A 23,443-nucleotide genomic window follows, 5' to 3' on the forward strand; every position below is an offset into this window, starting at 1 on the left:
GGAGACAAGGTTGCATTCAATGTTTCCTCTTCATCAAGGAACAATACTTGAGACACCATACCAGAGATCAGGCAGCAAGACGGACACGCAAGAGTCATAGCATTTCATTACTGCGTGTGTAGCAGGTCATTATAGGGCCAAAGTGTATTCGTAATCTCGGAAGCAACCTGCTTGACAGACCGCTCGCGCATAGATCGAAAAGGCTATGTGCAAGAAAAGCTCAAGATAGTGTGAGATCCATCCAAACTTCCTCCCGGGAATATGCCAGAACAAGAAACGCCTTGGTGTGAGATGCCGAGGTAAGAGAGGGTCAACCCGCTTACAGAGCGAGCATGGCGACAGCGAGACCACCGAAGATGGCGAGAGGACCGGCGGCCATGGCGTTGGCAGCGCCAGGGACGGGGACGGGGGTGGTGGTAGGCTCCTCAGGAACGGGAACGGGGTTGACGCCCGAGTAGGAAGGCTCCGGGATTGGCTCGGGCACGTAGACCTCGGTGGTGGGAACGGCGGGAGGCTGGCTGGGGACGTGCTCGCAGGCAGCGCACTTGACGGTGGACGTGACCCAGATGGAGGTGGTGTTGGCGTGGTGGTAGCTGGAGGGGGTGACGACGGGAGCCTCGGTGTGCACGGTGGGCTCGGTGGGCGGGCACGAGGTCAGGGAGACGGTCTTGACGCCCTCGGAGGTAGTCATGATGACGGTGGGCTTGCTCGCCTCAGTGCTAGCCGCCTCGGTCTCGTCGACCTCGGCCTGGGCGATCTGGAAGGGGGTAGAGTACTGGAAGACGTTGGAGTCGCTCTCAAGGGAGATAACGAGACCGTAGACGGCGTCAGCACCAAGAGAGGCGTCGACAGCCCAGCTGTAGCTCTGGACAGAGTTCTTGATGCCGGCTGTAAAGACGTGCTGTCAGTATGATTGTCGAATGCGATGGCTCTTGTGCCTTGACGTGGCTACTCACAGGCAATGTCCTGGATGGGCTGCTGGGTGCCCTGGCTGGCGCCACCGATCAGGCTGATCTTGATGTTGGCATTCTTGTAGGGCTCTGTGGCCTGCCAGGTGATCTCAAAGTTCTCGCCGGCGGGGACCTCCTGGTTGAGGCCGGGAGTGAAGATGGGGTTGAAGCCAGGGGTCTGGGCAATGGCTGAGGCAACAAAGGCCAGGACAGCGGAGGCGGAAGCGAAGAAGCGCATTGTGAATATCTGTGTTGCTTTTGTGAGAGCGGATGGAGCGACAAGGATAGTCGGTGGTGAGAGGAGGAGTCGAAAAGAGTGAATACGAGAGCTGGTGCTGTTGAAAGAGCGTGGTAGGCTAAGCCTTGTAGAGAGTGACGATGACAACCGACTGGTATGTGCTTGACGTGAGGTTGGTGAGAGGAAGAAAGAGGGGACGGAGACAGAGGAGCAGGGCCAGGCGGTTTTGAGGGCCGTGTCTCATCCATCACTCTTCAATCTTCTTTAGTCCAGTCCGTTCCGCCCAGTCGCTTAGCCTAACTGGGCCATGGCAGGCCTCCGTGGGCCGGTCATCCCTGTCGTAATGCAAGGCACTGGCTCCGCGCCATTGGTCCAGCAATCTTGCTCGTGGCTGCTGACTGCTGACGATGCTGACGGTGCTGAAGCCGGGCGGTGTGCAGGGTGGTACCTTGGATACTGTAATTTCACCGACCGCCGCTGACATTGGTCTGTCAGCGTTCTAATTGTGGCATCCAACACACAGATGTCTGTCCATCTGGCAATGAGGCATGGCCCTCTTGACTGTGGATGGGGTATCCTGCGAGCCTGTTCAAGTTCCCTGCGCGGCAGCCTGGCCCATCGAATTGTCGGTGGGGACGCGCCCTGTCAGGGGCATGCAATGCCAATGCAATCAATTGACCATCCGAACCAGTCGCGGCGATTGGCGCGCACCCACAAAGGCTGAGCAGCATGCCATCCAATAGCAGCCCAATGCGACGCGCGAGTCTCCCAGTTCCAGTCCCAGTCGCGGGCTCGTGTTGGTTGTTGGTTGTTGGTTGTTGACTGTTCTTTTCTGCTAGTTAATTAGAGCGTGCTGCCAAGATGGCGCCCATTCAGAATTTGCTCAATATGAAGGCCGACGCCTTCATTGTGCTTGGATTACTCACTGTCTTGGACTTTTTGTCGACCTTGACTCGTCGACCCGTCGTTGCGTGCCTGCACTCTGTAGTCTGCAGAGAAGATAACCGATCAATTCCTGTGCGACACAGAGACTGAACCGACTGGAGTGTCTGCCTGGGTCCAGCAATTGACAAGCCCACTGTGACTGGCGTGACTGACGGTCTGACCGACTAGCAGGAGATCGCCAGGCACACCTTCTCTAAACGGAAACGTCGCGCGCCCCAGTTGCCGTCAGGCGTCAAACCATCGGCCGCCATCCGAGCATGATTTACGGATGTGCGTGCTAACAAAAGACCTCGACGCCATCATCCATGCTCCTCAAATCACAAATCAAATCATAGGGGTGGCCCAATTTGTCTTTTTCCATTTGGCGCCACCGATTCTAATTATTATTAGCACTGCCTGCCCCTCTCCGCCTAGACTCTGGACTCTGAAGTCTGGAGTCAGCATGGACATGGAGCTGAGGTGCCAAGAATGTCAGCTGGGGCTAGGGCCTCTAATTAGGCTGGTCATAGCGTCTTGTGGCCGGATGGAGTACGAAAAAATGCCCGAATTTTGAAGATCACCTTTGACGTGCAATAATATCACCGTACGCCGTACGGCTATTACACACTCGTTGCTCAAGGTGTGGAGATTTCAGAGCGTGTGTGGCTCAAAATAATTATATACGGATAAATTTTCGACCCCAAACTACATCAGCGCTATCATCAACAAGAAGGTAATCCCAACGCCGTTCGAAACCGATATTCAACCACAGTCACCCTGCTCCAGTTCAGAGTAGGACGTACTTTTCCAGCCTACTTTTCCACACCAACGATTTGTGTGTGTACAGACGTGTGTCTCACCCGTTGAGCCTTTGACAAGTCCGCGGTCCAAGGCTGGCTTCTGGGCGGCTCCTTTTCACTCCGTCTGTACTGCATTAATAAGGGGCAGACGGGGAAGCCTCCGTCCTGGACCAGACAATAATCCATCCACCTCCGCGACCGAAGCAAGAGAAGCAAAACTGACCAGTCTTGCTCTTCCAGTGGATCACACTGTTACTGGCGCCGGGCGGCACAGCGCCCGTCAGCCCTACTGTAATTTCGAAACATTGGCAGCCAATCGGCGCTCTGTGCGTCTTGTCACCTTGTGTTTGGGCAGCTGGCTTCTTGACCATTGTGCCAATGACCACTTCATATCACATGGCAATGATCAAACCAATCCGAGACATTGCGTGCTGTAGAATTGTGACTGTGATTCCGGGCCGACGAATGGATCAGGTCGAGAGCGTTTGTATGTACAAACGACACTCGGACACACACACAGGAGTGCGGATGCAGGGGCTGCGCTCGCGCTGGCCATTTAGTATTACCAGTCAAAAAAGCAAATCGATGCTCGGTTGTCGCCAACTTGGCGCGGCTAACGTGGTCGCTTTGTTGATGGGCGCATCAGCGGCATAGCCGTTATTAATAAAAATAAATTGCAAGTTTCATGAGGTGCCACTTTGTTCCGTGCTTCCATGTCTTCTAGTCGCGCATGGTGCATGTGGACCTTGTATCATCATATCCGGAAGCACGTATTATTACTTATTTCCAGCACGAAACGGCATGATCAATACCTTGTCCTTGTTAAAGCCATACCGAAATTCAAGTGTCCGGCCATCTAATGATAGGTCCCGTCGTATAATAATACATACCAAGGGTAATAGTACTACTTAAATCATTCGTACCTAACATGAAGGTACAGTCGTGAACAACATGAGCCCGTCCGCGCCCTTTAAAAAAAAAACTACCCTAGACAGGCACCGGTGTCTTGTACTCCTTGCTGCGTCACGGTCAATTGCTACCTTTCTGATGGAATTACTTTACTTCGTAGTCCACAATTCAAGAATACTCAAACATTCGCGCCAGATACCGTAATTCGGAGGTTGCAGCACCATACAGTTCGCATGTCGAACATGTAGTTTGAAGACGTGAACAACCCGTATCCATTACCCCCGACTTATGCGAGTCTCGCAGGCATTAGAAGCACTCTGTGCCGATATCGTCTTGCCTACGACGCATTAGCTAGCTACAAAAGATTATGAGCTCGTCGCAGGATACCCCAATGCTCAATTGCCCGAGAACTTGCATTCAGTGATCCAGACCAACTAGAGCACGACACTGTAGCTTATAGCCCCACTATTGATTTTCCTACTCAATTGCAAGCTACAACTGAGGATACACGCGACACCACCCACACAAATTAATCTTCGCAATGCCATCCACCATGGCGCCGCCCGACGAGCTACGCGATGATACTCCGCCGCTGAAACGAAGAAGAACAGACAGCGAGTCCCCAACAAGAAATGGCGCATCGGATGGCGCAGCGTGCGAAAGCGAGGGCAGCAAGAGAGTCAGAGACAGAGCACGCGACAGCCGCGACCCTAGCCGCCCGCGAAGCGAGCGCAGATCACGAGAGGCATACGCCAGCCGAGAGCCTAGCTTGTCAAGATCGCGGTCAGGATCAACGTCCGGGCGACGACGGCGCTCTAGGTCACGGTCCGGCGACGCGACGCGGTCCCCTTCGCCGTATAATTCGAGATCGCGCTCCAGGTCACGCACACGACCGCGCTCCGTGACACCGGAACAGTCGAGCTCGAGACGGCCTTCCCGTGGACAAGATGACGACGACGACGAGGACGGCGCCTATGTGCCCGCTCAGAAACAGCCGGAGCCAGACTACCGGCCACGGCTGATCCTGCGTGGCCACGAGGGACCAGTGTCGCAGGTTCGAATATCGCCTAATGGCAGCTTCATTGCCTCGTCGTCAGCGGATGGCACAGTCAAGATCTGGAACGCGGAGACGGGCAGTCACATGGACACGTTAGTCGGACACATGGCTGGTGTGGGCTGCGTGGCCTGGAGTCCAGATAGCAACACCCTCGCCAGCGGTTCGGACGACAAGGCGATCCGACTCTGGGACAGGGTCACAGGGAAACCCAAGATGTCGAACAAGAAGTCGGCGACTGGCCAAGAGATGCCGCCATTAAGAGGTCATCACAATTACCTGCACTGCCTGGCGTTCTCGCCCAAGGGGAACATCCTAGCCAGCGGATCCTACGACGAAGCTGTCTTCTTGTGGGACGTGAGAGCTGGGCGGCTGATGCGAAGCTTACCCGCCCACAGTGACCCTGTCAGTGGTATTGACTTTTGTTGTGACGGTACGCTGGTGGCCAGCTGTTCCACAGATGGGCTCATGTAAGACTCGTATCCCCCAAGGTTATCCCAAATCGCGCTAACAACTACAGTCGTATATGGGACACGCAAACTGGGCAGTGTCTACGCACTTTGGTCCACGAAGACAACCCGGCAGTGGCAAGCGTCTGCTTCTCTCCCAACGGCAGATTCGTTCTCGCATCAAGCCTGGACAATTGCATTCGACTTTGGGATTATGTCGCAGGCAGCGTTAAGAAAACGTACCAGGGCCATCGAAACGAGAAATTCTCCATCGGCGCGTGTTTTGGCGCACTCGATCATTTGCCTTTTGTGGCCTCGGCAAGCGAGGACGGTGGCATCGTACTGTGGGACGTGAAGAGAAAGGCTATCCTGCAAAAGGTCAAGGGTCACCAGGGTGTATGCTTCTGGGTCGACATTTGCGAGGATCTCATGGTCAGCGCGGGCCAGGACAAGACCATACGCGTGTACAGGCACAAGAAGGTCGAGAACGGCGTCAACGGGACGTCCGGGCATGATCATGCCGAGTCCTTGACGGCCGAGGACGTGAAGCATGTTTCGCAGCTGCCTATCCGGTCCGAGGATGTCAAGATGGAGGGCGCTTGAGATACGGGGCGGTAGCACTGCGGATATGAGACAATGATACCATGATCAGTACGAAGCGCTGTTTTTGAGGGGGCGTTCTACTCACGAAGAAAGCACTAAAATCACTGGGAGTCCTGGGTTGCAGAGCCAAATTCCGCAAGTTTAAATTGCTCTTATCTGACTTGGGCATCCTTTGAGAAGCCTTCGGCCGCCTCTAAAGTGCCGCTTCTTGTCGAATGTATTTTGCAGGGTCAAACCTGAAGGCTATTGTCCATCCGCCTCAGCAACACTGTCTATCATTATGTTCCTCTGTCCACCTCACCAAACCGCCCCAATCCACCGTCTGGCACTATTGCTGCTCAAGTGGATGGCTGCATCAATTCCTCGGAAACCTCCCAGCACGCTGTTGGCCAACTCCCCCAGGTATTCCAGAACCTTACACACCTGGATCCTCAGCCTTCACTCAAGAACCACCTCGGCCTTGACCACGACAGTTCTGTTTCCCAACTCCGTGCCATCTGCTCTCCCGTATTTTAACAAACCGGGCGACAGCACATACTTCGCCTTCGACGCTGGCGATGGCGGCTTAGTGGTGTCAACCGCTTCCACGAACTCCTCGTCGTAAAGATGTGGTTCTTCCAAGGGTACAAACCGGAAGACGGGCTGGTAAATGCACTTTGCCCCGTAGAATATGCTTTCCAACTGCTTAAGCATATCGAACATGTCCGTGAGATCCCTCTCCAGACGCATCTGGGACCTCGTCTCATCCTCGCGATGTTTGAGGAAGAGTCTCAGCTGACCTTCTAAAGTCTCGACGAAATCCTGCATATGTTGAGGGTGCGACACGGTGTCCTCCACGAACCCCCAGCCTGTGGCGAACCATTGAAGCACGCTTTTCATGCGCTCCTCGTCCTGCTGATATGCCACTGGTAAGGTTAGTCTACTGATAGGGTTTTCTGACAAATTCTTCATTCTTGCGTAACTTACCCAGCATCCCGGCTCGGAGAGATTTCCATGTTTTGGCAGTCTTGGTTCCGGAAGGCTTTCCCCCACAAGGCCACCACTTGCGCGCAACTCGCCAAAGAAACATTCTTATCATGCGCTGGCGCCCTCCTTCGTCATCCATCTCTCTTGGATCATTGAGGAGTACATGGCGGAGGGCCAACCGAACATCCTCCATGTGTGTCATGTCAGGCTTGCCTTTGGCGAGACAGCACGCTAGGTTCGTGATTGCGTAGGATAGCTGGCCCCATGCTTCTTGTATAGCGGAGTCAGAAGTCTTGAGCGAGTTGCCGAGGCGGTTGAGCCGAGATTTGTCCCGCAGAGCTTTGGTATGCGCAGCCCTGAGCTCCTCAAATGCCTCTTTCTGGGCCTGCAGCTCGCGCTGAAGTTCCTTGTTGCGTTCGTGTCCAGATTTGGCGTGCTCAACGGCCATGTTACGTTCCCGGGTTGCTTCCGAAAGCTTCTGCTTGAGTTCTGAGATATCTCTGGTCGAATATTGGACACTTCTAGTCATCATGCTTCTCATGTCAGTGACAATGCTGTGAATTGCACTCACTGTGGCGGTCTCTTCGGCCTCCTCTGCGTCCACGTTGATTATCTCATTTGAAGACTTCAGATCTCGTCCGCTAATCTCGACGCGTCGCAGGGGGAGCTGTGATGCATGAGTTGCTTCTCGAATGCGTCTCTTTCGGATAGGAGATTGTGGATAGTGAGAGTAGTCTCTGCTCCGGGCGCTCTGGTGGTTGGGTGACTGCTTGCGGCCACGTGCTCTGGTGAAGGGTCTGTGACTAAGCTCATGTACTTGATGATTGAACTCGATAACTGGAGGCGTAGGAATCTCAGACATGTCGACATTTTCTCCGTGTTCAGAGCTCGTGTGCTTTCGGTCACTGCTCTCCGGCATGTTGGCAACCTCAGGGTCTTTAGCGAGCTCATCGAGTTCTTTGGATGTATTTTTTCCGGACACAGAAACTGAAGGATATAGCGCTGGTAAAGGTTTGATACCCTCGTCAGAAAGGAAGTTGTACGGATCAGGGAATTGCTTCGTCATTGTTGGGTTAGGCGCGGTAGCAGTTGCAGAGCATGTGAAGGGGTTGGCTGTCTGAGAAGAGGTTTACTGTAGGTCAGAGCGCGGACTTTGAAGAAGATAACGAAAAGTGAGAAGATAAAAACAAGAGAAATTAAAGCACAAATGCGAGGAATATGATCAGAGTGAGCAGGGATTTACGCCAAGGCGAGCATGGCGTGAATGAGGGTTCAGATGATTTGGCACAGAATGGACGGCTGTAGCTGTGGGAAACCTGACTGTAAGACAGAAGACTCTCTGCTGAGGAGTCAGAACCTCAAAAAGCTAGAAAACGAGGTGGATGTTTCGTCTTGTCAACGTCCGCTCACAGCAATTTCTAGTTTGCGTGAGCACGCCTTTCCCCCCTGCCCTAGATACCTTGTACTTCACACGTATACGCTCTGCTTTCAACCCATACTTGGGGTATCTGCAGCCTGCCGTGAGATTTTCTCCCCTTCATCACACCACGCTTTTCCATGCCCCCCTTTCAACTCACTCGGCGTCTCAAGCAGGTCGATCGCTACCATGGCTCCGGACGTAGCTAAGAATTTCATTGTAGTTGGGATTGGCTTTGGAACAACGTACGTTGTGTATTCTGATCAGCACATCTCATGAACTGCTCGGACACTGACTGACAATGCTAGGTATTCTGGAGTTGCGTGGGCAGAGTGCGACACGTCGGATAACATCGAAATTGAAATGGTCACAAGCTGGGACACAGACCTGCACGATTGCTCAGACAAAGAGAAGGCGCCCACTCAACTGGGGTTTGGCGATGGCTCTGAAACACCGTCTTGGGGATATGGCATCCCACTAGACGAAGACTGTGTGCGGTGGTTCAAACTGCTGCTGCTCGGGGACAGAGATGTGCCCAGCGAGGTCAAGGACTCTGCACAGTACCAAGTAGCGAAGTCCATGAGCGCTAAGCACAAGAAGACCGCTACAGAGCTTGTGGCACTGTACCTGGGTTTCATCTGGAGGCACTCCTTGGAGGCCATTGAGCGCTCGGTTGGCGCGACACTTGTGCAGCTGTGCAGGTTCCGTGTCGTAATCACTCTGCCAGCAATTTGGCCTGCGTATGCCCAGCAGAAAATGATGACAGCGGCCAAAGACTCTGGTATACTTGCCAAGCGCCAAGCTGGTGAGACCATGCTCAGCTTCATCTCCGAGCCAGAGGCTGCCGCACTTGCCACCCTCACTGATCTATCGACACGCTCGTCTGTCAAGGTACCCACTGTCGCACATGTGTCTCAGAAGAATTGTAACTAACAAAAAAAGGCTGGAGACACTATGATCGTGTGTGATGCCGGCGGTGGCACAGTGGTAGGTGAAGCCCCAAGTAACGATTGACCAACTCTTACAAGTATGTCTACAGGATTTGATAAGTTATCAAATTGAAAGTATGGAACCATTCGTTGTGAAAGAATGTGTCAAAGGCGATGGTCAGTTTTAGCTCTACGCACGAGTAATGCAATACTAACAGTCGCTAGGCGGTTTATGTGGAGGCGTCTTTGTGGACGATCAGTTCATCGCAGCTGTAGAAGCGAAATGGGGCATTTTGAACTGGTCAAGCGCAAGTCACGGCGACAAGAAGCAGTTCATCAACGACAACTGGGAGCGTGGGATCAAACCGCAATTCGCTAACCAGCCTGGCAAAACTTGGAGAGTCGTTGTTCCTGATACCTGCAACTCAGAAGCAAACCCACGAGGCAAGCGCACCTGGACTACAGAATTCACATCGTAAGCCTACTGGTACTTGGTATAGAAGATAGATAGCATGGATGACCTTGATGATTTACAGTGAGGAGGTCCTAGCCATGTTCGATCTTTGCATAGACAGAATCATCGAGCTCATCAAGGCCCAAGGCGACGCTATCAAGACGAAGCTGAGCACAACACCCACCGTCCGGCTAACTCGCAGGTCTTTCTGAGATTTGATTCACTGACGAAATGCAGTATATTGTTCTTGTCGGAGGCTTTGGTCGGTGCCGCTACTTGTTCGACCGAGTCAAGCAGCTTGCAAACGACTACGATGCCGAGGTTCTACAATCAAGAGATGGCAAACCGTGAGTCTTCATGGGTGTAATCCACGGAAACTACTGACTGACAGGGTTTAGGTGGAGCGCGATTGCGTGTGGTGCGGTCCTCCACGGGCTGAGCATCAGCAAGGTCTCGGCGGGTATGACATGCACCGTCCGCGCGCGGATTGCACGGGCGAGCTATGGTATTGTGTATAACGATGACTTTGAAGACAAGCGACACTCCAACGCAGACAAGATGTGGAATGAAAGGTATTGTCATTACCAGGCTAGAGATCAAATGGAATGGTTTTTGCCAACGGTATGTGTCATAATGGTGACGTGCGAGTGTGCCTCGGCGAACTAACGAGACTCAATAGGGCGAAGAGGTGACCGATGAGCGCGTGGTGACTCATAAATTTGAACGAATATATGAGATCACTAGCAAAGGAGAGAAAACCGGCGATCTATCGGAAAATATATACATGTCTTCTGCAGATCCGAACCCTACCCGCAAAAATGAAGCGGTCGAGCGTCTGTGCACGATCAACTGGAAAAAGAATGTGTTGCTGCATTCGCTCCCAAAGTGGAAGAGTCCAGTGGGAAAGTCGTACCGTCGACTGGAGTACGTACGTGGTCATGATGCAAAGATGGTATCATGGGCTGGACTGTTTGGTACAATGGCAAGGCAGTGGGTACCAAGGACGTCGAAGTCAAATACGACTAAGATATGGAGAACAGCGATCTTCAGACACTTCACGAGAGAAGGCATCCATATGAGCTCAAAGGTGTTGCCACAGAGTCAAGGTTGAGGATGCTTGACCAAACAGAAAAAAGGGGGTTGTTGGTGAAGCCGCGAGGACACGACGTTGGCCGGGAATCCGGACTCGGGCTACTGTGAAGAGCCGATCTAGTCTCCTCTGGGGGGTTGCAGTAGATAAAAAAACACGATCTATTTATCTGTTTAATTTCGCGCCAGGATGCAACCAATTAATAAGTCACTTTCGAGTCCCCTGCGCCTCTCGGGGGCCCCAGCTCCCGAAAACCGCCATTCGAAGCCGTGATATCCACGATGTCGGCCATATTGACGGGCGACCTCGACGTCCCCATGTCCATTTCGAATGTTCAATCCCCTCCGTGGAACTCGAACTGCACCAACTGAGAACGCAAGATGCCTCTTGGAATCCTCGAGCCCAAGGGCGCCGAGCACGTCCCAGGTAACGACCCAACCATGCACGAGAAACACGCGTCGCAAGTCTCTCATCAATCACTCCATGTTCTGACTTGTCTACGACACAGGCACCACACGATACTATGACGATCCCTCACGACCACAGTACGCAACCAACGACATCATCGGCCTCAAAGTCGACAAGAGCGGCAAAGAGCCCATCATCCTCGTACATTTCGCCTGCCCCAGCTCGAAGCGAACCTCAAGCCAGGACAAGCTGACCCTCCCAGAACCCCCAGCCATCCGATGATCCGAACGACCCTCTCAACTGGCCCCTCTGGCGGCGCGACCTCATCACCTTCCTCCTCTGCTTCGCCGCCATCCTCGCGACAGCCCTCGGGCCCATCCTGGCCGCCAACACCCTCACCATCGCCGGTCTGTTTGGCGAGACCCTCACCCGCGTCGCCCTCTTGACGGGCTACTTCCTCCTCGGCGCCGGTGCGGCCGCCATCTTCTTCGTCCCCTCCGGCCGCATCTGGGGCAAGCGACATCTCTTCCTCATCGGCATCGTCTTCATCATCTTCTCGAGCGCGTGGGCCGGTGGCACGGGCACAGACTACGGCAGCCTCGCAGCGGCGAGGGCCATTCAGGGCGTAGGCGCCGCCCCCTTTGAGAGCCTACTCAACGCGGCCGTCGGCGATCTGTACTTTGTCCACCAGCGCGGCACGCGCATGGCCTTCACCAACCTCGCTGTCTTTGGCGGCGCCTTCTTCACGCCCATTGTCACGGGCATCATCACTAGGCGACTCGGTTGGCCGTGGACGTTCTACTTTGTCGCCTGCTTCTCCGCCCTCGTCTTTCCCCTCGTCTTCTTCTTCTGTCCCGAGACAGCATACCGACGCGAAGACCGCCTCAACACCGATACGGCGTGGGCTAACGACAAGGCGAAGGTCACCCACGAGGCTCCCGAGGCATCGGCGGCGAATACTGCGCAGCCCGTCTCGCCCAGCCAGCAGGTGGCCCCTCGTCATGGCGGCTTCGTCTTTTTCCCGACGTCCAACGCTCTCCAGCCCATTGGCGACGCTTCGACGCTGCCAAAATCCTTTGTCGAATCCCTATCTCTATTTGACGGACGCAAGACGGACGAGCGGTATTGGGTGCTCCTGCTACGCCCATTCCCCATCCTGGCCAACCCAGCATTCATCTGGGGCTGTCTCATCCAGGGCACCATGATCGGCTGGACCGTCTTCATCGGCGTTATTGTGGCCGCGCTCTTCATCGGACCCCCTTACCTCTGGTCCGAGGTCGAGGCAGGCTACGCCTACACAGGCGCCTTTGTCGGTGCCCTGGCAGGCTTCGTCATATCGGGTTTGTTGGCGGACACGTCTGTCAAATGGCTCACCAAGCGCAACGGCGGCGTGTACGAGCCCGAGTTCCGGATCCTCCTCGTGATCCCCATGCTCATCGTCGGTGGCATTGGCTTGTTCGGCTTCGCACTGACCGCCGGCGAAGTCATCTCGAGGAAATACACCTACATGCCACCGTTGGTGTTCTTTGGCTTCGAGGTGGCTGGCATGGTCATTGGGGCCGTCTCGAGCTCGCTTTACATTGTCGATGCATACCGTATGTATAAGTTGGTCCTGTCCCTTACCCACGTGCCACTGACAAAATCCGCAGGCGACCTCACCATTGAAGGTTTCACCGTCATGATCATCTTCAAGAACATCCTGAGCTTCGGCCTGACGGCCAGTGCGTACGACTGGTTCGTGGCTGGTGGCGTCAAGCAGACGATGCTACCGATTGCCATTGTGCAGGTTGTCATTTGCCTCACCAGCGTTCCCATGTGTAGGTATATCCTTTATTATAAATCGTGCATCAGACTCTTATCCTGTTGTAGATGTTTTCGGCAAGCGTGTTCGGGCTTTCTACCACAAGCATGATCTCTTGGCCTTGACCGGTCTTCGATGAGTACTGGATTTATCGAGCGATCACTGGGTATATCACGGCACAAATCGCTTGTATCGGACAACTGGCGTTACTGGGGAGTGGCTGCTTTTTAAGAATAATTACGATACTAGGTCACTAATATCTGCGTCTCAGTGGCTCAGCTTTCCAGCCGCGGCCAGACTGTCGTTTCTTGCGTCGGCTCATCGCCGGCTTCTGCCCATTCCTCTTCCACTACCCCCTTGGTCATGGAGTATCCGCCAAATGCCATGGCGGCAGCGAGGCCAGCCGAGGAAACCACTATTCCAGCGATTCCACCCATGGCTAAGACGGACGGATGCCGGAAAAGGCTCCGCAGAAGTTCTCGTATACGCTCCCGCCGAGTGGCGGGGCCCGTCCCAAAGCCAGAACGCTTGCAAATGGCCTCCATGGTCTCGCGATTCTGGTATGCGAACCGCTTAACCTTGCCTTTGAAAGCGTTGTAATGAACGGCATCGTAACGCCAGGGGCTCTCGGTTCGGCGGGGTCGGTTACCCGCAGAAGAGGCGCGGAGGCGACTGCTGGTGCTCATTGAGGTGGACAGCGGCCTGAACGATTCGACGTTGATCTTTCCGGGGGCATAATAAAGGCGCACGGCCAGGTTTTCGCTGCTGAGCAAGCTAGGGGCACCCAGGTTGACCAATTCGATAGCCATTGATGCGCCCGGTCGTGGGACTAGCTCGTAGTCAATCCAGGATGTGTATTTTCCCAAGAGGCCAAACAGGGAGATGAGCGGACCGCGTTCGCCAAAGAATACACTGATCAGAGGAGCAAGACCGCGCCTGGTCATGGTTGCGTTGACGATCTCATCGAGGCTGTTAATGATATGTCCGGCTAGAACGGCCCCCTCGACAGCCTGCACAGGATACTCGGAACGATACGCACGTTCTGTCTCGTACATACCGGCAAGAGACTCGAGGAAATGTCGCATGTGGTCGTCAAGATAGTACGAATCGATCAATTCAGGGTTGTTTCGTTCGGCATAGTTCACGAAGTCGAGGGCTTTGTCTGGGTGTCAGCGCAATCCCAACAAGTGTCGCCACGGTATTTCTGGGATGCTTACCAGCTGTTGATCTGTTCCATGTCAGGTTTGCCTGCGGTATAATACATCTCATGGTGTAGGAAAGTTTTTCTTGCACAACCTGATTCCACGTCAAGTTCTCGAGCCACGTCTCCCGTGCTCTCTGCTCCGGCTTGTTTGATGTGTGATATGCTGCGTGACACAGCTCTCCAGCTTGTAGCCAGCCGATGTCTCCAGAGACGTTCGCGCGCGTTTCATTGCCCTACAACTGAGTATCGATGACAGGGACGCTTTGACCCAGTGCATTATCGCGTTTCCATTTGGCTTGATTGAGCTTGGCCAAAAACGTGTTCTTGACTATACTCAATGAGCCTACCATAACCTCTTCGTCGGGCGCCCCAAGCGACAGCATTGGCGGCGAGTCGCCGAGAGCCTTGATATAGTATGGCGAGCGTGGTGTCATGTATCGGTCCCTGTAGAACTTAGCCGAGAGCCTGCAGTCCATCCTGCCAGCGAACGTCAATGCAGGTGTGCCAACGAGCTCCGGGATGCTTTCGCACGGAGTGTGATAGATATATGAGGCGAGCACATGTTCGCAGAGGACGGGGGCGATGATAGCCAAAAGGGCCAAAGAAGCAGCGAGACGCATTGACTGCTCGCGACGCGCGCAATGAGCCGACTCTAAGGAAGCGTCAACGACTAGCGATGCTGGGATTGATGATGATATTTTGCGGAGAGCCAATAGTGAGGACAGGATTCGAAGGAGAGTTGTCGATAGTTGGTGATAAAGCAGATGGCCAAGATTGACCAGTGGACGCTGCGGTAAAAGGAATAAGGCATATCAAGTGTCCGTAAACACGCACCAGATGCTTGCGTACAGGTAGATACGTCAGGTTTAAGAATTTATTTTCCGTACATGCTTGTATAAGATAGGTAAGGCAGTAAGTGAGGTAGGTACTACTAAGAGCTGTGAGCTCAAAAAAGGGCAGGAGACATGACATTGTGAGCAGGCGCAGCCGCTGGTTGCACCAGGCAGCACGTAAGGTACCATCTTCCCCTCACAGCTTCGACTTGCCCTTCCTAGGATCCCTAAGATTTTTCGAAACCTCCCCAGTCAGCAGGAAGTCGGGATATTGCATTGTTCCATCAATACCGATTTGCGCGCCACCCTGTCGTCTCCATGCCGCGCCATCCACGGGGATGACCTGGCCGTTGATGTAGGTGCCCGCGTCGCTAAACAAGAAGATGGTCGCGTCTGCAATGTCGCGAACAGTCCCTATCCTGCCTGATGGGATTTGCTTCTTGTACGCCTCCATGTCCTCAGGCCTATCGCTGCTCAACCGCGCGAGACCCTCGGTGCCCTCGATGCCACCTGGCGCAATGACGTTACTCTGAACGCCAAGAGGTCCGTATTCAAGGGCGACCGACGCGGCCAGAGAGTCGATGGCTGCCTTGGCCGCTGACACGTGGGCTTGGAGCGGGGCGCCGGTGTAGTGGAAAGTGGCAGACACATAGATGATGCGAGGGGATGAGCTACGCAGCAGGTGAGGCATCGTAGCCTTGATGGTGTTGAAGGTGCCGAGGACATCAATGTCCATGACGGACTTGAAGGCGTTGGAGCTCATGCCCGACATGGGCACGATAAAGTTGCCTGCTGCGCCAGCGCTGAGACAGTTAGTCGTGGACGCGGGAACTGGCGGCTGGACTCACATCACAAAGTCGATCCCACCGAGCTCCTTCACGCAGCGATCTGCGGCGGCTTGCAAAGCCTCGGGCTGGCACACATTGTCAGTACCCACCATACAAGCTATAGAGGCCATTGGCGACTCACCTTGCGCACATCGCAGCCTCCGATGCCAATCACCTTGGCCCCTGGGCGAGCCGTCGCAATGTCCTCGGCGGCCTTCTCCGTCTTCTCGACATTGCGGCCCAAGATGCATGCATTAGCACCCAAGCGAACGAGCGCCCTTGTTTGAACACTGCAGATGGTACCAGCACCGCCGGTCACAAAGACGACTCGGCCCTCTGATAGCAAGTTAGCATCATGTCCACACCATCAACGTTCCGCGGCTGCAGGCTTACTAAAAATGCCGTCCCTCCACACGGGGCTCAGGTATTCAGACTCGTTCATTGGCATTTTGGCGTGCAGAGCTAGGAATCAACAGACTTCAACTTTGGGAATAATAGGGAAGAGATCAGATGCGGAATCGAGTTCTCATGGTCGGCAAGACACCTGTTGTTTGTTACGTTGGAGTTGAGCCTCGGTCTCGCGTGGGTCCCTGGGCCCTGCTCCAAGCCTCCAACGTCAGCCCGGGCCGGACGGTGAAGGGTCCGAGGAGGGATGGGCTGTTAGTGAGAAGCCTGGCCACACACCAGATACACTAACACTGCGGTGGCCCCTCGAACTGATTGGTGTCTTGGTGGCCATGGACGACATCGGGAATTCTCTCTACATGCCGCTCCTATTTAGTCGCTATTCGGCAGCTGACATGCCTTGACTCGTTGGTGACATGCCCAAGAACACGAATTATGCACCCCAGCCCCCAAGAGCTCACTAATCAGGCTTCCCATCTCGGTAGGCAAACCCAATGATCCCAAAACGCGTCGGCAATGACCCGCTTGCTTGACTCAGATCAAAGGCCCGACCCGTAGGAAACAGCTCTCAGACCCCCCTTTTCACGAGACTTGTTAGCCATGCAGGCTCTACGGGTATCGTTTTGTCGGAAGAGAGTAAAGCAGGGCAGATTGGATTTTCCATTTGGCTGCTGGCAAGCAAGATATCAACCGAGCCACAGCAGACTCTGGCCTCTGGGGCCGACAGCAAGAATGCAAGGTCATGTCTTGTCTCGTCTTGCAGACCGCCGGAGTCTGGTGCGGATATTGGGTACTCAGACCGTTTGTTGGGCGCCATACCGGTTGGGGGAGCGCTGACACATTTGGGGGCGAAGCCACAGATGCACGTAGGATGAGCCGACCGACACATGCCATCTGAGAACAACCGAGACAAAGCGAACCAGATTGTTTGATCAGATCGTCAGATGAGGTTTCATTCATAGCGTCCCTAGCAAAGACCCTTGCTTGCTTCATTCATAAGACTCAGACCCCTGTGGAGAGTGATGAGGGTATCGTTGGAAGAGAAGTAATAGCAACCGCAGACGCATACCGGACGCCTGCCTTCCCAAAAGATCACGCAACAACGCCTTGCAGAAGATGCGCAAGGTGTCCATCCATCAGTCATTCAGTCCGTCAACCAGAGCCAGCTCAACGGCTGGTCCATGTCTTTCTGTTCACAGCAACGGAACCTCTTGCGGTGAGTTGGGATCGAGCGCACACAGCGGGCACGGTATGAGCTCGATGATGTACCGCTCGTGAGCCTCGGTGCATGGCTCATTGACGTAGTCTGTGTCAATGTCGGTCTTGAAGTAGTGTAGGCTCGGATCTGAGCAGTATGAGTAGATATAGTAGTTGGTGGCGTTGTTGCACATTGTGTGATTTGTGGTGCTCGCGCACGCGTGCACACTACACTGTGATGTGTTGCTGAGTGTGAGGAGACGGTAGGATGGTGGTGAGTCTCTTGGCTCGTGGTTGAGAGAGAGGAGAGGATCATGAGTGAAGACCAGACAGGTCCAAACGTGTGTGGCAACCATATGCAAGGTACTTATACATTCTGTCTCTTGAGACGCCATCGACTAAGGCATGCATCTGGCTCAGTAGCTCGGGAGTAGTTGGGCGCCCATCGGGGACTATCATATGTACCTTACCTGCCTTGCGCTTTTGTTGGCGTCGGGTCCGATCGGCCCCTAGCCAGGGTCGAGGGACTGCTGTCTTACACAAAGGAATCGGAGCGAGCATCGCTACCACACGGCAAGGAGAGACCATGTGGGGGGGAGGATCGCCGCGACTGGAACTCAAAATACGCCCGGAGGACCGTGCTGCCCCTCTCTGGGGGACACATTCCACAGTACATGTACGAAGGTGAATGGTCCGGATGGATGCTCAGAATGTAGGCCGAGTTGAGAAGCCAAGATAATGGTGATGATGATGATGGATGGCAACAGCGCGTGCCAATTGTTAGACGAGCGATGCTTTAGCCTATGCCTCTTGCACGTTAACCTACCTCTCAAGCTAATAGCTAGTGCGGTGAAGAAGTAACACTGAATCGCAGATCATCACGAAAAGCCCCACCGTCGTACAGCGAGTGATCTCGGGAAGATCACAGGCCGAAGCTGCAAGCACATGCTGCTGTTGCGCTACGGCTGGCGAATGAAGCTAGACCTGCCCTGCTGGGCTAAGGTTGGTTAGTAAGGAAAGCTGCAGCTAATCGTTCGGTTCGCTCGTTGGCTGATGGCAATTGTGAGCTCGGAATCGATGGCTGCGAATTTCCGGCGAGCAGTCGAGTACTCCGTAGGTGTCTACGTTACCTACGAGCACTTAACGTGTGGTTAGCTGCTAGGCGAAGAAAAGAAAAGGGCGATCGAGATCTGTGATGGCTTGAAGCTTGGATCAAGCTTGACTACTTGAGCTCTAGGTAATTGGCAAAAAGACTGCAACGGCGCAAACAGCGGAGGTTGCGCCACGGATGCGATGACTAACTAAAGTGGCCAACCACAGCTATGCAGAGAGCCGGCTGAGCCACACCTTGTCAAGGTCCCAACTCAATCAATCCTGATTCTATCAGAGGCAAAAGTGGCTGACACGCGGCACACGGGCATCTCATCCCATCGTCGTTCGTCCTGTCCATCACGGCCAGGCACCTCGCAAACACCTGGGATCCTTCCCTTCCTGGGCAGTCTTCATCTGTAGTTAGGAGACCGAGAAGCGCAAGAGCACACAGTGTTCATCCCTCGACCTCTCGGCGCAGCATCCCCAACATATCGAACCGATGACCCGTCCCAGATAATTCTCCTCACTCTCTTGAGCCCAATCGCGGACGCGCGCCGCCAGCGAGGGCCTTTCACCACGACCACGACTGGCAGCCCGACCGAAAGAACATTCAATCCCGAGCCGCAACGACAGGCAGACATGTCGAATCTCTCTTCGCGTGGTGTACGCTTTTCTAACGGCGAGGCTGAGCCGAACGGAGAGGATCTTAAGAACCACCTGCCGGCGGTGGTGCCCACAGAGTCAGCAGACTCACCCCCCGACTCGCAGAACGGGGAGGAGCCCCACGCCGGTGAACTCGACGATGAGCTCGGAGAGCTGGGCTACTACTCGGACCCAGGCAACGGCCCGGTGGCGTCGTTGCCGGCGGGCACCATAGTCAATGGCATAAGCAAGAGTCAGCGCAGCAGCGGTGGGGGCGACGATGCTCCTTCGTCTCACGGCAATGCCGCTCGTCCTCAGCGGCCAATGGGACCGACCAGGACACCTTCCAATACATACAACCCCGCGACGTCCCGAAAGCCTGGGATGCCACCGACGACACCGTCCTTTGTCGAGACGATGCGGTCGGCATCAAAGACCCGACACAGGCAGAGCGAGAGCCGATTCCGAGCGCAGGAGCGAGCCTATGTGCAGAAGCTCAGGCAAGACAATGGCGGGGAATACTTCTCGACCTCGTCGTCCTACCAGAACATGGCGTCAGGCAACGATTCGGATTCCGAGGGAGATACGCCCTCGACAGAGGGCCCGTTCGACGACCCCTACGAGCAAGAAACCATCATGTTCTACGGAAACGAGGATCTGCAACCCTCTGAGGAGGATTTGCAAGATGCTGAGTCACGGGAGCGCTTAGAGTGGCACGGCATGCTGGAGGCTGTGTTGACTGGCGACGTGGTGCGGCAAGAGAAGAAGCGCCTCCACAGCTCATCCGACGAGGCGGCTAGCAAGACCGCCCAGGTCTGGGAGTTGTGGCTCGGCATCCGATCCAAGGTGTGTGGGCGTCACCTGCCGGTGCAGAGGCGCATGGTGGAGGAGGCACGCGCCGCCCTGGACCGCACCATTGACGAGATTATCAATTTTTCGGTCAAGGGGCAGAGCGAGGTTGGGAAACCCCCGCACGAGCAGGTCAAGGACATTGTCAAGAAGATTGAGAAGTGCGAGAGCCTCTACCCATCGTGGCGACTGCTCGCCACCCGTCACAAGGCTGCCGACTCGCCCCTCTTCCACGAGGCATACGACACCATCTTGGCTTGGTACAACACGAACGAAATGATCAACACGGAACTGGCGATCCTGAAGAAATGGGTCGGCAACGACGACCTCGATTTCCACCTGACCAAGCAGCGCTCGCCCGCGGTGAACGGCATCAGCAGCGACGAGACCTCGTTCGTCGACAGGCTCATGAAGGAGGATGGCCTCCAGTCGCTCTACGACGACACGGAAGGCTCCACGCAGCAGGGCATGCTTCGACCCATCTCGGCTATTATCCAAAAGGCCAAGGAGACCCTTATCAGCAACTCGGCCACATTCTCGAAGCGCCACCTGCCTCCGTATCTGGAGGACCTCTTGACCCTGATCAGCTTTCCGTCTCGCCTCATTGAGGAGATCACCAAGACACGACTGGCGTACGCGAGACGGGTGAAGGAGACCGCCCAGCAGAACCCGTTGATGCAAGGGCAGATGATTGCGCAGTTCCAGCTCCTCCTCAAGTTCGCGATCCGTATCAAGGGCGAATTTCTGGCGATCGCACAGCCCGAGCCTGGATGGGACCTGCCCCCGTTCATCGACGAGTCGCTGGACCAGGTTGTGCTGGACGCACTCAAGTACTACTTCAAGATGCTGAACTGGAAGCTGAGCGGCAACAAAAACACGTTCAAGGAAGCGGAGCTGCTGTTCCAGGAGTGGGACTTTGCCAACGACATTGGCAACCATCTGCACCGGGGCAACATCCAGGTGGCGGAGCAGTTTAGTTCACTGACCTTCAAGGCGCTGAACCGTCTGAGCCAGACTTTTGAGAAGGAGCTGCAGGTCAAACCCAAGGAGAGCCCGGCCGAGATGAGCAAGCGCTACAAGGCGTGCCTGGACTCGGTGCGCATCCGACAGCGCATGCTGCAGCGGTTCACCAAGACGCTGAGCAACAATTACGAGAATGCGTCCGACTGGAGCATCTCCTTCTCGCCCGAGCGCATGCGAAAGTTCTATGACCAGCTGGCGGCGACGGGGCATTTCCACGTCAACACGAACCTCTTTGAGGCGGACGGCCTGTACGTCGTGGCCTCGCCCGAGCTGCGGGACCGGCTGGACGACATACAGGAGATGATGGCCGTCACGAACATGGAGCGGTTCCCCGAGGACTTCGAGGAGCACTACCTCCTGATCCTACGGCCAGAGGACACGTTCAACTGGTTCAGCGAGACGGTGGTCGTGCCGCTGCAGTACCATAACCTGGATATCAAGGTCGGACAGGCCCGCCTCTGCGCCGTCTCCTCCAAGGCGCTGCCCAACGCGCGCAAGGCCTTCCTCGAGGCCGTGGACATGCATGTAGACCTGGTTCAAGAATCCAGGCCGAATATTCACAAGGTCCACACGAAGCTCATGGAGATCCGCAGGGTCATGTACAGGCTGTCCAACACGTTCATGGACAGTGTGGAGGCCATCCGCAGGCAGGTGGAGGGCAAGGGCTGCCAGGAGCTGGTGCAGACGTGCTTCCTGTTTGCGACCGAGTTTGGGCGTCGGTCTCTGGTGGCCATGGACAGCAACCGGCGGCAGATGAACAATCTGAAGCTCACCAAGCTGGCGCTCGACTGGGTCAGCTTCATCTGCGACGACTGCATCGCGTCGGACCGCAAGACCTTTCGATGGGCCGTGCAGGCGCTCGAGTTTGCCATGGGCATGACCCACGGCCGGCACATCCTCGCGCTCGGCGACCCCGAGTACGCGTTACTACGTGACCGCGTGGCCGGCTGCATGTCGCTTCTCATCTCGCACTTTGACATTATGGGGGCGCGCTCGAACCTGGCGGCGCAGGCGGAGAAGGACAGGATCGAGGCCCTCGTCGGGCAGTTCCGGCGGCTGGATAAGAACAGGATGCTGGACGACGAGGAGGCGTCCCGGTGCATCACCGAAGCGCGGCTCGAGGAGCTGGAGAGACTGGACAGCTTCCGGCGCGAGAAGGAGGCGGAGCGGCAGGCGCTGGGCCGGGTGCTCGAGGCAAACACGGAGGCTGATCGCTCGCTGGCGTACCTGTCGTCCTCGGCAACGAACATTACGATGCGCTGGCAGCAGGGCCACTTTGTGGGAGGGGGGACATTTGGCAATGTGTACGCGGCTATGAACCTCGACTCAGGCCATCTGATGGCAGTCAAAGAGATCAGACTGCAAGATCCCAAGCTCATCCCAACCGTGGCGGAGCAGATTCGCGAGGAAATGGGTGTCCTCGAAGTGCTGGACCATCCCAATGTGGTATCGTACTACGGCATCGAGGTGCACCGCGACCGCGTCTACATCTTTATGGAGTTCTGCTCGGGCGGGTCGCTGGCCAATTTGCTTGAGCACGGCCGCATCGAGGACGAGCAGGTCATCATGGTGTATGCGCTGCAACTCCTGGAAGGTCTCGTGTATTTGCATGAGAGCGGCATTGCCCATCGAGACATTAAGCCGGAGAGTGAGTTCCCCACAAGGATGTGTCCATTGAGAGTGTCATACTTGTCGCTAACACTGCTGCTAGATATCCTGCTGGACCACAACGGCATTATCAAGTACGTGGACTTTGGCGCTGCCAAGGTGATTGCTCGGCAGGGTCGCACCCTTGCCGCCGACGTGACGGCGACGAAGCCCAACAAGTCGATGACGGGCACGCCCATGTACATGTCACCCGAGGTGATCAAGGGCGAGAACCCCGGGCGGGCCGGGGCTGTCGACATCTGGTCTCTGGGCTGCGTGATTCTGGAGATGGCGACGGGACGCCGACCGTGGGCCAACCTCGACAACGAGTGGGCCATCATGTACAACATTGCGCAGGGCAACCCGCCGCAGCTCCCCTCGCAGGAGCATCTCAGCTGGTCAGGTATCGACTTCCTCAAGAGGTGCTTCGCGCGGGATCCCAAGCGACGGTCGTCCGCCAAGGAGCTGCTCCAGCACGAGTGGATCATGACCATCCGCAACCAGGTCGTCGAGCCCTCCACGCCGAGCGATGGCGGCAGCTCGATGCAGTCAACGCCCATCACGTCGTCGAGCAGGAGCAGCGCGGGCCAAGACGGCTTCTACTAGAGGACGAGGTCGCTATACCGCCAGTCGCTTCTGGCAAGCCTACGGGCCGCTGAGGCCGCCGACGTAGCAGCACACAAAGCCGAATGAGCCGATTCCCCCATGATCATGATTGGGGTATATACGAAG

The 23,443-nt window shown here is 55.4% G+C and overlaps 8 protein-coding genes across 8 annotated transcripts; 4 read left to right on the forward strand and 4 right to left on the reverse strand.

Annotated features, from left to right (window-relative positions):
• Nucleotides 1-319: 319 nt before the first annotated feature.
• On the reverse strand, nucleotides 320-1,188 carry J7T54_001583 (uncharacterized protein; the record flags this gene model as incomplete). Its single annotated transcript, XM_051503594.1, has 2 exons — nucleotides 320-888; nucleotides 957-1,188. The coding sequence occupies 2 exons, from the start codon at nucleotides 1,186-1,188 to the stop codon at nucleotides 320-322; spliced, it is 801 nt and encodes a 266-aa protein (XP_051364563.1).
• A 3,186-nt stretch (nucleotides 1,189-4,374) lies between these two features.
• On the forward strand, nucleotides 4,375-5,927 carry J7T54_001584 (WD repeat-containing protein-like protein; the record flags this gene model as incomplete). The annotated part of the gene is made up of 2 exons (XM_051503595.1): nucleotides 4,375-5,345; nucleotides 5,396-5,927. 2 exons carry the CDS (start codon nucleotides 4,375-4,377, stop codon nucleotides 5,925-5,927), a joined length of 1,503 nt encoding a protein of 500 aa, XP_051364564.1.
• A 438-nt stretch (nucleotides 5,928-6,365) lies between these two features.
• Nucleotides 6,366-7,959, reverse strand: J7T54_001585 (uncharacterized protein; the record flags this gene model as incomplete). Its single annotated transcript, XM_051503596.1, has 4 exons — nucleotides 6,366-6,402; nucleotides 6,466-6,832; nucleotides 6,894-7,560; nucleotides 7,711-7,959. 4 exons carry the CDS (start codon nucleotides 7,957-7,959, stop codon nucleotides 6,366-6,368), a joined length of 1,320 nt encoding a protein of 439 aa, XP_051364565.1.
• A 540-nt stretch (nucleotides 7,960-8,499) lies between these two features.
• Nucleotides 8,500-10,385, forward strand: J7T54_001586 (uncharacterized protein; the record flags this gene model as incomplete). Its single annotated transcript, XM_051503598.1, has 7 exons — nucleotides 8,500-8,555; nucleotides 8,619-9,201; nucleotides 9,458-9,714; nucleotides 9,776-9,878; nucleotides 9,931-10,040; nucleotides 10,092-10,265; nucleotides 10,373-10,385. The coding sequence occupies 7 exons, from the start codon at nucleotides 8,500-8,502 to the stop codon at nucleotides 10,383-10,385; spliced, it is 1,296 nt and encodes a 431-aa protein (XP_051364566.1).
• A 778-nt stretch (nucleotides 10,386-11,163) lies between these two features.
• Nucleotides 11,164-13,131, forward strand: J7T54_001587 (putative MFS-type transporter -like protein; the record flags this gene model as incomplete). Its single annotated transcript, XM_051503599.1, has 5 exons — nucleotides 11,164-11,209; nucleotides 11,292-11,392; nucleotides 11,454-12,786; nucleotides 12,841-13,008; nucleotides 13,061-13,131. 5 exons carry the CDS (start codon nucleotides 11,164-11,166, stop codon nucleotides 13,129-13,131), a joined length of 1,719 nt encoding a protein of 572 aa, XP_051364567.1.
• A 136-nt stretch (nucleotides 13,132-13,267) lies between these two features.
• On the reverse strand, nucleotides 13,268-14,816 carry J7T54_001588 (Histidine phosphatase superfamily; the record flags this gene model as incomplete). Its single annotated transcript, XM_051503600.1, has 3 exons — nucleotides 13,268-14,154; nucleotides 14,210-14,339; nucleotides 14,544-14,816. The coding sequence occupies 3 exons, from the start codon at nucleotides 14,814-14,816 to the stop codon at nucleotides 13,268-13,270; spliced, it is 1,290 nt and encodes a 429-aa protein (XP_051364568.1).
• A 409-nt stretch (nucleotides 14,817-15,225) lies between these two features.
• On the reverse strand, nucleotides 15,226-16,298 carry J7T54_001589 (Peroxisomal 2; the record flags this gene model as incomplete). The annotated part of the gene is made up of 4 exons (XM_051503601.1): nucleotides 15,226-15,832; nucleotides 15,878-15,942; nucleotides 15,999-16,192; nucleotides 16,250-16,298. 4 exons carry the CDS (start codon nucleotides 16,296-16,298, stop codon nucleotides 15,226-15,228), a joined length of 915 nt encoding a protein of 304 aa, XP_051364569.1.
• A 2,891-nt stretch (nucleotides 16,299-19,189) lies between these two features.
• On the forward strand, nucleotides 19,190-23,317 carry J7T54_001590 (MAP kinase kinase kinase-like protein; the record flags this gene model as incomplete). The annotated part of the gene is made up of 2 exons (XM_051503602.1): nucleotides 19,190-22,712; nucleotides 22,776-23,317. The coding sequence occupies 2 exons, from the start codon at nucleotides 19,190-19,192 to the stop codon at nucleotides 23,315-23,317; spliced, it is 4,065 nt and encodes a 1,354-aa protein (XP_051364570.1).
• Nucleotides 23,318-23,443: the final 126 nt, after the last annotated feature.

Source organism: Emericellopsis cladophorae, assembly GCF_022114955.1.
Source record: "Emericellopsis cladophorae strain MUM 19.33 chromosome Unknown NODE_6_length_900724_cov_123_231613, whole genome shotgun sequence".
NCBI lineage: Eukaryota > Fungi > Ascomycota > Sordariomycetes > Hypocreales > Bionectriaceae > Emericellopsis > Emericellopsis cladophorae.